Raw genomic sequence first — 11,624 nt, 5'->3', positions numbered from 1 at the left:
TGGATCACAGAACCTGTGCCTTTAACACTGTTGCACCTTTTACTAAATGACCCTGAACCCCAATAGCTCAGTAGTAGGGGCCAAGACTTGTGCCAGCTTCATATTTAGATGGGATTTGTGGGAGCACTTCCAACTCCTTTCACTAGAACCGTTTAGCTTCTTACCTTACTGAAAGGACACTTTCAGAAACCACTTCAGTGAACTTGATGAGAGGAGTGAAGAGAAAGAAGGAAGAGTAAAGGGGGGTGAGGAGAGGAAGAAGGAGGAACAGAGGGAGGGAACTAGGGCAGAGCAAGGAAGCCAACCTGAGCAAACACAGCAGCCTGAGTGTTCCCAAGGCCAAAATGCTGAGAAAGACTGTTCCTAGGAGTGGTCCGAGTTGGCAAGCCCCCTGGCTCCCTGTTTCTTCTGGCATTTTCTGCCTCTGTCTCACTTTCTTCTTGGGCCACATGGGCTTGCTACAAGGACACCCCCAGTGCCTGGATTATGGGCCCCCCTTCCAGCCCCACATGCACCTAGAGTTTTGCTCTGACTACGAGGCCTTCGGCTGCTGCGATCAGAGTAAGGATCACCGCATTGCTGCCCGATACTGGGACATCATGGACTGCTTTGACCTGAAGGGCCATGAGGTGTGTGGAGGGTACATCAAAGATATCCTCTGCCAGGTAGGTCTGAGCATAACCCTGAGGTGGGGCAGAGTAAAATGACTTAGAAAAGTGCCTTCCAGACATCAGTGATTTCTGGATGGTAAGAGCCACAGAGAGAGAGAGAGCATTGGACACTCTGCCTTATAGAAGCTCACCTGCCAGTTACCTCACCTTACCTGTGGGCTCTGCATGGGCATATTGAGGGGACGGTGTGCTGAGCTCAATTTCCATTGGTTCCGCAAAGCTGTTCCTCAGGGGTTCTGCTGCCTTGGTGGTTTTTCAGGCCCAAGGAGGCTGATAGAGGTGTTCAAAGAACTCTTTGGGCAGCTGTTGTCAGCCTTCCTTGCCATGCTCCGAGTACTGGGCACAGCACATGTTTTTACAGAGTGTGTGGAGAGAGTAGTGGCAACTGCTCAGGTCCAGTTCTTGGGGCCATTTGTGTGATAATGGTGGCCACAGTGTTGAAGGGAGCTCTCCTAGAGCTTTGTCTGCCCAGGATTTTGGAGAGAGACTGAGAAAGCCCTCACCCACTGAATGGTGGTGACTCACACAGGTTCTGCTTTTCCTGGCTCTCCAGTGGCTAAAATCCACATTCTGGAGGGGCATCACCTTAGTTCAATTTAACCTGGAAATACGACTGCTTATGTTGACTTTGTGGGAAGAATGTGCTTATGGGTGCAAGAGGAGAGCTGAAGAAAGGGGTTGTCATAGAGAAGAGTATGCTAATGGTTTTGGGAGGGGGCAATAGACTGGTGGTCAATGCTGTCCTTTTATCTGCAACCCTCCTGGGCAGTCAACACGATTATATGGCTATCACCAGGGCATTTCCTCACGTCAGGCACAGACCTCTGCTACTCCTATTCTGGAGTGCACTGGCCATGGCCACTTCCTTTGCGGAGTGGGAGAGGTTAACTAAGATTTCCAGGTCCAGGCATGACACAGCAGAGCCTGCAACAGAAGCAGACACCTGGCTATCACTGTTCCAGTCTATACTCTCTCACCTCAGGCACCTTCCCTTGGCTGTTTCCTGGAGAATTAACTCTGAGATAACCATTTGGGCTGAAGTTGGGCTTTTATTAGCATTAAACAAAAAAACCAAAAAACCAAACTCACTACCTGTGAGTCAACCCTGACTCCTAGCAACCCCTCCTTGCGTTTCTGAGGCAGTCTCTCTACAGAAGGAGATTGCCCAATCTTCCTTCCAAGGAGTGGTTGGTGGGTTTGAACCAACAGCCTTCTGGTTAGCAGTCAAATGCCTTAGGTACTACACCACCAGAGCTCCTGTATTAACTTAAGAAACTGTTAATTTCTGAGATCTCCCCTGATAAAAATATTTCCTTCCTCCTTCCCTATTGGAGGCAAGTTTTCAGAAAGCCAAAATTAGGAGCTCTCCTATTTTAAGGATTTGAAGAAAGGATATTATCAGGAAAACAACCCCACACTTGTCTAATTTGTAAATTTATAAGGCCCTCTTTCTCCCACCCTACATGTGGTGTTGCCAACAGTGATTCTCTGAGGTAGTTATTGTTGTTGTTCTTAGCTGCCATAGAGTTGGCTTGACTCATGGTGACCCCCTGCACAGCACACACAACAGGATCAGACAGCTGTGATCCTTGGGGTTTTCACTGGCTGATTTTCAGAAGTAGAGCACCCGGTCTTTCTTCCTACTCTGTATTAGTCTGGAAGCTCTCCTGTAACCAGTTCAGCACTAGCAAAACACAAGCCTCTACTGACAGAAGGGTGATGGCTGGGCTTGAGGTGCACTGGCCATGTTTCTCCTACACAGAAAGTGAGAATTTTACCACTGAATCACCACTGCCCCCTGAGGTAGTTATTATTGTTGTTAATTGCTATTGAGTCAGTTCCAACTCATGGCAAACCCATGTGTGCAGAGCAGAACTGCTCTACGGAGTTTTCAAGGCTGTGCCCTTTTGGAAGCAGATTGCCAAGCCTGTCTTCTGAGGCTCCACTGAGTAGGTTCAAACTGCCAACCTTTTAGTTAGTAGTCAAGTGTGTAACTGTTTGCCCCACTCAGAGACTTCTGAGGTAGTTATTATGATCTCCATTTTGCTGATGAGGAATCAAGCTCATGGAGTTTTAAATGACTCGCCTGAAGTCAGATGTATTGGGGGACAAGTCTACAGGCTCACACTCCACAACTTGTGATCTTTGATTGCACCGTGCTAACTTACAGTAACAACAGCTCTGACCCAGGACTGGCTTTCTTACTTAAGGGTTTTCTGACCTTGAACCATAAACTCCACAAGAACAAAGATTTGTGCATCTGACTCACAGCTGTTTCCCCAATGCAGGGAATAGAGCCTGGCAAATAATAAAATTACCCTTTGCTGTAATGTGAGACTTCATAATGTGAATGACTCTTACTGGGCCTTCATTTTCTTAACTTTACAATAGAGAATGATAATCCCTCAGCTAACTGGGCAGAAGCAACTTTGCAAACTCCAAATTGCTGCATAAGAATGTGCTGTAGTGTGCTCATTCCACAGCCCCTTCAGCTCCCTGCCATTTCAGCCTTATTTCAGTCTCTCCTCTCTCTTCTTCTCACTCCTCAAGAACGGATGGAGTCAATGAGGTGAGACTCTCAACAATGCATTCCACTTCTCCTCAGCAGCTCTGACAAACATCCTGACGGTAATAGGCAGCTCACCGAGAGCCAGTGAATTTCCACCCTCTGGGTTCTTCCTCCCCCTGTCTTGGTTTCCTAATGCTGCCGTAACAGAAATATCACAAGTGGTGGCTTTAAAGAACAGAAATTTAATTTTTCACAGTTCAGGAGGCTAAAAGTCTGAATTCAGGGTGCCACTCTAGGAAGATGTCCTTCTTGGCTGGTAGCTCCAGGAATTCCTTGGCATTTCTTGGCATCTGTCCCATAGCCACCTCCCCCCACCCCACTCCTCATGACCATCTGTGTCTCTGTGTCTGTTCTACTCTGGTGTGACTTCATTAATACAACAACAACAACAACAACAAAAAGACCCTATTTCCAAACAGGTATTGCCATAGAGTCAATTCTGATTCATAGTGACTGTATAGGACAGAACAGAACTGCCCCAAAAGATTTCCAAGGATGTAAATCTTTAAGCAAGCAGGCTGTCACATCTTTCTCAGTTAGCAGCCCAGCACACAAACACGGTGCCACCAGGTCTCCTTCCAAACAGATATACCAAAAAAACCAAACTTACTGCCATCAAGTCAATTTTGACTCATAGTGACCCCCATGGGGTTTCCAAGGCTATAAATCTTTATGGAACCAGACCAGTCCCATCTTTCTTCTGCAGAGTGACTGGTGCGTTCAAACCACCAACCTTTTGGTTAGTGACCAAATGTCTTAACCACTATACCACCAGAATTAGGATTTCAACACATGTACTTTGGAGGGACACAATTCAATCCATAACATCCCCTCTTCCTGACATCCAAGAGCTTGCTTTGCAATCTACAATTGAGAAAATAGAGGTCTGTAGGCTCTCTGCTTTCAAATATGTCTGAAAAATGCTGTTGGTCCCTTTGTTAAGTGATGAGAGAATGAAGGTGAATAAGACAGTCCCACATTGGCCAGCTGGCCTGGCAGAAGTTTCATGCTCAGTTGCAGGGGGCTCTTGGGCCAGTGCACTTAAATTCTCTATGGGCCCAAACTATATCCTTTTAGCTTGCCTTTCTTACTTGCCTAATCTCAGTTGCCTTTGTCTGTCATTATTATTAGGAATTAGTTGTCTGCCCATAATATTGTATTTTCCTTTTAAAAATAGCTAAGGGAGGCCCACATAGCAGATACCCTTTTGGGCACACAGTCCTTATATGCTTGTAAAGAGTAGGCGTACTTCCCTGTGGTCACAATTCAAATTTGTACAGCTCCCAGCATGATGCTTTACATATATTAAACACTTAACAAATATATTTAATAATTGAAAAATTGCTAGTAGCAATCTCTGGAAGTAATACATTTTATGCCCATTTTAATTATTTTACTTTTAATTGTAAAATAATGCAAATATACACAAAGGTATAGAAAATTAAGTAATTACTCTGTATCCAACCCCCAGATTTAATAAATGTGAAACTTTTACCAAATTGCTTCAGATTTGTATAAAGAAATAAAATCCTAAAGGTAAAACTTAAAATAAAGGGAAAGATTGAGATATTTGGTACTGTTTCTTTAAAATATATGTATTCAAGGTCTCACACTCCCAGATCTCAAAACCTACTATACAGCCACAGTAGTCAAAACAGTGTAGTACTGGTACAATGATAGATAGGCCAATGAAACTGAATTGAAAATCCAGAAATAGACCCATCCATCTATGGACAGCTGATCTTTGACAAAGGTCCAAAACCCATTAAATGGGGAAGAGATAGCCTCTTTAACAAATGGTGCTGGCAAAATTGGATATCCACTTGCAGAAAAATGAAACAAGACCCATACCTCATCCTATACACAAAAACAAACTCAAGTTGGACCAAAGACTTGAATGTAAAACCAAAAACTATAAAATTCATCAAAGATAAAATAGGGGCAAACCTAGGAGCCCTAGTTTGGGCATAAATAGACTATCAAACATAACCCAGAATGCACAGAAGGTAGAAGAGAAGCTAGATGACTGGGACCTTTTAGAAATTAAATTCTTAAGCTCATCAGAAGACTTCATCAAAAGGGTAAAAAGAGAACCTACAGATTGGGAGAAAATATTTGCCTATGACATATCTGCCAAAGGACTTACCTCCAAAATCTATAGAAAACTCCAACACCTCAACACCAAAAAGACAAACAATCCCATTCAAAAGTGAGCAAGAAACATGAACAGACATTTCACTAAAGACAATATGCTGGTGACCAACAAACATGGGAGGAATTGCTCGTGATCTTTAGTCATTAGAGATGCAAATCAAAACAATGATATCACCTCACCCCAGCAATAATAGCAAAGTTCAACAGGTCAGAAAATAACAAATGCTGGCGAGGTTGAGGAAATATTGGAACTCTCATGCACTGCTGGTGGGATTGTAAAATGGTATAACCATTGTGGCAAATGGCATGGCGTTTCCTTAAAAAACTGAAAACAGAAATACCATTTGACCCAGCAATTCCATTACTGGGAATATATCCTAAAGAGGTGAGAGGCAGGACACAAATAGATATAAGCACACATATGTTCATTGCCGCACAATTCACTATAGCAAAGAGATGGCAACAACCTAAATGGCCATCAACAAATGAATGGATAACCAAATTATGGTACATTCAAACAATGGAATACTACGCCACATTAAAGAACAATGAAGGATATGCAATTCATCTCACAATGTGGATAAGTCAGGAGAACATTATGCTGAGTGAAATAAGTCAATCACAGAAGGACAACTATTGTATGAGCCCATTACTGTTCAAAGACAAGGAAGGGTTTGCTTAAGGAAGGGAACTCACTTTGTAGGTTACTGGGGTGGGGAGGGAAGGAGAGGGAATAATTTTGGACTAGTTGGGGGCCACACGCTGAAGTGGGTAAGGGAAGGGATGATATGGAAAGAGTCTGTGACCGGCATGGTAACATTGGGGAAAGGGAGGACACCAAATTGTACACATAAGATATAGACGACAGAGGCTAATACCAGTATATCCACAATACTGCATTACCATTAACACCAAACACCAGGCTACAGATAAACACATACACATCTGAGAAGACTAGATGGGGGTCAGTGAACAGGATTATACTCTAGACCAAGGATAGATTCAGCTAATGCTAATCTGGCACAGATACCAGTGATACAAAATACCCACTACCCTTACAGAAACAACAGAAGACAGACAGCCAGACACTGGGGGAGAGAGATCCAACAGAACCACTGATTCAGGACCATAGTATTGGGTGACACCAGACTCAGTTGGCACAACAAAATACATAAAAATCTTGTTTCACAACCTACATTGGTGGGTAGCAACTAGGGTCTTAAAAGCTTCCAAGCAACCATCTAAGGTGCAGCTAATTGTCTCTTATCAACAGAAGCAAAAATTAGTGCAAAAAACCAAGGGCATTTGGAAGCAATCAGCCCTAGGAAAGAATGAACCTTGAGACCAGAACTAGATAGTGCGCAGCTACCAATGCCAACTACTTGGGAAGGGATGAAAACTGGAGATCCTGGATAGAGTTGGAGGAAAAACATGAAATAAAAACACAATAATGACCAGAATTACTGGTTGGATGGAGTCTGGTGGAACCCCCAATACTATGGCCCTGGGATACATTTTGGCCCTGGGATAAAACTCATTTCCAAAGGCTGGCTCTCAGCCCAACAGTAAATAAGATGTACATGCAGACCACTCAACCCAGGGTGATGCACCCATATACTCTATGGAGACAAATCCCTTGGAGCAATCGACCATAGAGCACCAGAGGGGCAACATTCACATGGAGGAAATGCAAAACACACAAGAGTGCATAACTATGAGGGGTGGGGGGGGGGCAGTTACTGGGAAAGGAGGGGGAAAGAGTGGGTTAGGGTTGGGGATGGTAATTGGGGAGTGAAACCAAATGTACATGAAATGTTGAATGTAAAACAAACTCTACTATTTGCACCTAAAGCACAATAAAAAGAAAAATATACATATATTCATTCATCATTTAAGAAAACTTTATGTATCAAGTATTGAGCTACAATGATGCAAAAGGATAGTGAATATGAGAGAAGTTGTTTAACCTGCTGTCTAGGAACATTAACTGGGTAGAAAATTTGGGTGCTTGAGAAGAGAATTGACTTAACAAAAGTTGCTAATAGAAACTCTACACTTTTTAGAATCCTGATACTTTTCTAGACCATTTTTCTCTTCTTGCTCAAAAATCAGTTAAGTCCCACTGTGGCCAGTTTTACCACTGAGATGAAGCCTCTTTTTCTTTTCTAGGAGTGCTCACCTTATGCAGCCCACCTCTACGACGCCGAGAACCCTCAGACACCCCTCCGGAACCTTCCTGGGCTCTGCTCTGACTACTGCTCTGCCTTCCATTCTAACTGCCACTCTGCCATCTCCTTGCTGACCAATGACCGTCGACTTCAGGGGTCCCAGGGAAAGGATGGAGCCCATTTCTGCCACCTCCTCAACCTTCCTGACAAGGATTATTGCTTCCCCAATGTCCTGAGGAATGACCATCTCAACCACAACCTGGGTGTCATGGCCAAGGACCAGCAGGGCTGCCTACAGCTCTGCCTCACTGAGGTGGCTAATGGGCTGAGGAATCCCGTTTCCATGGTGCATGCTGGGGATGGCACTCATCGTTTCTTTGTAGCTGAGCAAGTAGGAGTGGTATGGGTCTACCTGCCTGATGGGAGTCGCCTGGAACAACCCTTCTTGGACCTCAAGAGCATTGTGTTGACCACTCCATGGATTGGGGATGAGAGAGGATTCTTGGGGTTGGCTTTTCATCCTAAATTTCGCTGCAACCAGAAGTTCTACATTTATTATTCATGTTTGGGCAAGAAGAAGGTAGAAAAGATCAGGATTAGTGAGATGAAGGTTTCTCAGGCTGATCCCAACAAAGCTGACCCAAAATCAGAGAGGTGAGACTTACCCATGAGAATCTGCATGTCTGTATCTTCACTCCAAATTAATGCCAATAAGCCTTTTGAGGTGATACAGGGAAAACTTACTGGTTTTAGAGCCACTGGCATGTAACACTGACAAAGGAGTCATTGTTGATTAATAGGACAACCCAAGTTAAACTCTTAAGTGAAGGATGTTCATGGTGTGTAGCTATCACCTTATAGTTATCCTAATTAGAACTCTGCTTGCATATTCTCACAGTGTGATAAGCAAAGACCAGCAGTTATTGTTGTTGTTGTAATGTGCCGTCGAGTCGGACCCGACTCATAGTGACCCCTCCTTGAGTTTCCAAGACAGTATCACTGCAGAAGTAGATTGCCCCATCTTCATTCTGAGGAGTGGCAGTTGTTAGTGATTGATAAATTATTATAGATAACATCAACATATTATTTATAATATTAAATGTGAATATAATATTGTTGTTGTTGTTAATTGCCATTGAGTTGACTCCTGAGTCATGGTGACCCCATGCACAGTAGAATGATAGGCTGTTTGATCCTGCACCATCCCTATGATTGGCTGTGGATTGGACCAATGTGATCTATAAGATTTTCACTGGTTGATTTTTGGAAGTAGATCACTAGGCCTTTCTTCCTAGTTTGTCTTAGTCTGGAAGTTCTATTGAAATCTGTTGGGCATCATAGCAACTCACAAGGCCCTACTGACAGATGGGTTGTAGCTGTGTGTATGAGGTGCATTGGTTAGAAATTAAATCCAGGTCTTCCACATGGAAGGTGAGAATTTTACTACTGAACCGCCACTGCCCCTATAGAAATATAATGTTGAGTCAGTTCCAACTCAGCAGCTCCACATGACTGGGGAATTGCCCCCATAGAATTTTCTTGGCTGTAATCTTTTTAAAAATTTGCTATTGTGGTTTGGGTGAAAATTTATACAACACATTGGTTGTCCATTCAACAATCCATACACATTCTCTTTTGTGACATTTACTGCAGTCCCCACACTGTACAGCATTCTTCCCACTTCCTCCCTGCACCCAGCACTTCTCCTTCATCCTTCCTTCCTATCCCCTCCCACATTCCTAGCTCAATCTAGGGGAAATAGTGTCCTCTTGATCTCATATACTTGATTGTTCTAATGAGTGCATACCCACCTGAATTTACTGTTCATCTTATAGGCAGCTCTATCATTTGGCTGACAGTTGAGTCATGGGGGTAAGTTCAGTTTCTAGCTAAGGGTGTCTAAAGGCCACAGTCTTGGGGGTTCCACCAGTTCTCATCATTCCAGTAAGCCTACTCTTTTTATGGTTTTGAGTTTTGTTGCATATTTTCCCACACTCTATCTGGGACTTCTTACTGTGATCCATTTCAGAGTGGTCAGCAGTAGTAGCACCAAGTTCTTCTGGTCTCAGGGTCATGGAGGCTGGGGTTCATGTGCTCCATTAGTCCTTTGGACTAATTGTTTCCTTGTGTCTTTGATTTTCTTCACACAACTTTTGTTCCAGAAGGGGAGAGACCATTAGCTGCACCTTAGATGGCTGCTCATGAGCTTGGAGTATTGTAGTTACTATTTACCAAGGTAGGATTTAGAACATTGTCTTTGTGGACTATGTTATGCCAATTGACCTTAGCATCCCCTGACACTTCAGTGCTGAGCCTCCATACCCAGTGATTCATTCCCTCAAGGTGTTTGGTTATGACTAAAACTAAGAAGTCAGGCCCTGCATGGTTTGGGGAAAGCTTAAAGTGTGGGCAGCCTGAAAGGTGGGCCCCACATTATTTTGGGTAGTTTCAGGGTGGAATAACTAAGGGAGATGAACTTGTCAGTCAGTTTGTTATCCTGAGGTGGCATGCATGTTGCTATAAGGCTTGAGGCTATGCCACCAGTATTGCAAATGCCAGCGGGGCTGCCCATGGTGGACAGGTTTCAGCAGAGCTTCCAGACTACGACAGACCTGGAAGAAGGAAGAGGCCATCCACTTCTCAAAGAATTGGCCAGTGAAAACCTTATGAATAGCAGTGAAACACTGATATATTATTGGAAAACTTTATGAATAGCCCTGAAACGTTGTCCAATATTGTGCTGGAAGATGAGCCCCTCAGGTTGGAAGGCACTCAAACTAGGAAAAGATGACTCCTTATAGTAGGGCCGACCTTAATGTGATGGATGGGGATCTCCATTTGCTGATGTGGCATGACTCAAAACAAGAAGCATCAGCTGCAAACATCCATTAACAATCAGAACATGGAATGTACTAAGCATGAATCTAGAAAAATTGGAACTTGTCAAAAATGAAATGGAATGTATAAATATTGATATTCTAGGCATTAGTGAGCTGAAATAGACTGGTTTTGGCTGTTTTGAATCAGACAACCATATGATCTACTATGCTGGGAATGACAAAGAGGTATGGTATGGCATTCATCATCACAAAGACTGTTTCAAGCTCTATCCTGAAGTACAGTACTGTCAATGATAGGATAATATCCATACACCTACAAAGAAGACTAGTTAATACTACTATCATTCAAATTTATGTACCAACCACCAAAGCCAAAGAGGAGGAAATTGAAGATTTCTACCAACTTCTGCAGTCTGAAATTGACTGAACATACAATCAGGATGTGTTGATTGTCACTGGTGACTGAAACCCAAAAACTGGAAACAAAGAAGAAATACCAGTAATTGAAAAATATGGCCTGGTGATAGAAATAACACTGGAGATTGCATGATAGAATTTTGTAAGACAAATGACTTATTCATTGCAAATACCTTTTTTCAACAACATAAATGGCAGCTATACACATGGACTTCACCAGATGGAATACACAGGAATCAGATTGACTACATCTGTAGCAAGAGGTGATGCAGAAATTCAGTATCATCAGCCAAACCAGGCCAGGAGCTGATTGTGGAACAGATCATCAACTGCTTATATACAAGTTCGAGTGGAAATTAAAGACAATTAAAACAAGTCCATGAGAGCAAAAATATGACCTTGATAATATTCCTCCTAAATTTAGAGACTATCTAATGAATAGATTTGATGCATTGAACACCAATGACAAAAATCAGAGGGATTGTGGGATGACATCAAGAATGTCATCCATGAAGAAAGCAAGAGGTCACTGAAAAGAGAGGAAAGGAAAGAAAAGACCAAAATGGATATCAGAAGAAATTCTGAAACTTGCTCTTGAGCAGAGAGTAGCCAAAGCAAATGGAAGAAATGACAAGATAAAAGACCTGAACAGAAGATTTCAAAGAGCAGCTTGAGAAGACAAAGCCAGTTATTATAATTAAATGTGCAAAGACTTGGAATTAGAAAACCAAAAGGGAATAATAACATACTCAGCATTTCTCAAGCTGAAAGAATTGAAGAAAAAATTTAAGCCTTGCATTGCAAT

General features: G+C 42.9%; 1 protein-coding gene across 1 annotated transcript in view; it reads left to right on the top strand.

The window, feature by feature from the left end:
- Positions 1–344: 344 nt before the first annotated feature.
- The window catches only part of HHIPL2 (HHIP like 2), a 40,980-nt gene continuing 29,700 nt past the window's right edge, over positions 345–11,624 (top strand). The window contains exons 1-2 of the mRNA XM_007936947.2: positions 345–665; positions 7,564–8,216. Coding sequence (XP_007935138.1) covers positions 345–665; positions 7,564–8,216 — 974 coding nt within the window. The remainder of the gene's footprint in view (positions 666–7,563; positions 8,217–11,624) is intronic.

This window comes from Orycteropus afer, unplaced genomic scaffold, assembly GCF_000298275.1.
Source record: "Orycteropus afer afer isolate SDZICR_OR568_19922 unplaced genomic scaffold, OryAfe1.0 scaffold00039, whole genome shotgun sequence".
NCBI lineage: Eukaryota > Metazoa > Chordata > Mammalia > Tubulidentata > Orycteropodidae > Orycteropus > Orycteropus afer.
Note: the sequence above shows the minus strand (reverse complement) of the source record. Positions and strands in the feature narration are given on the sequence as shown.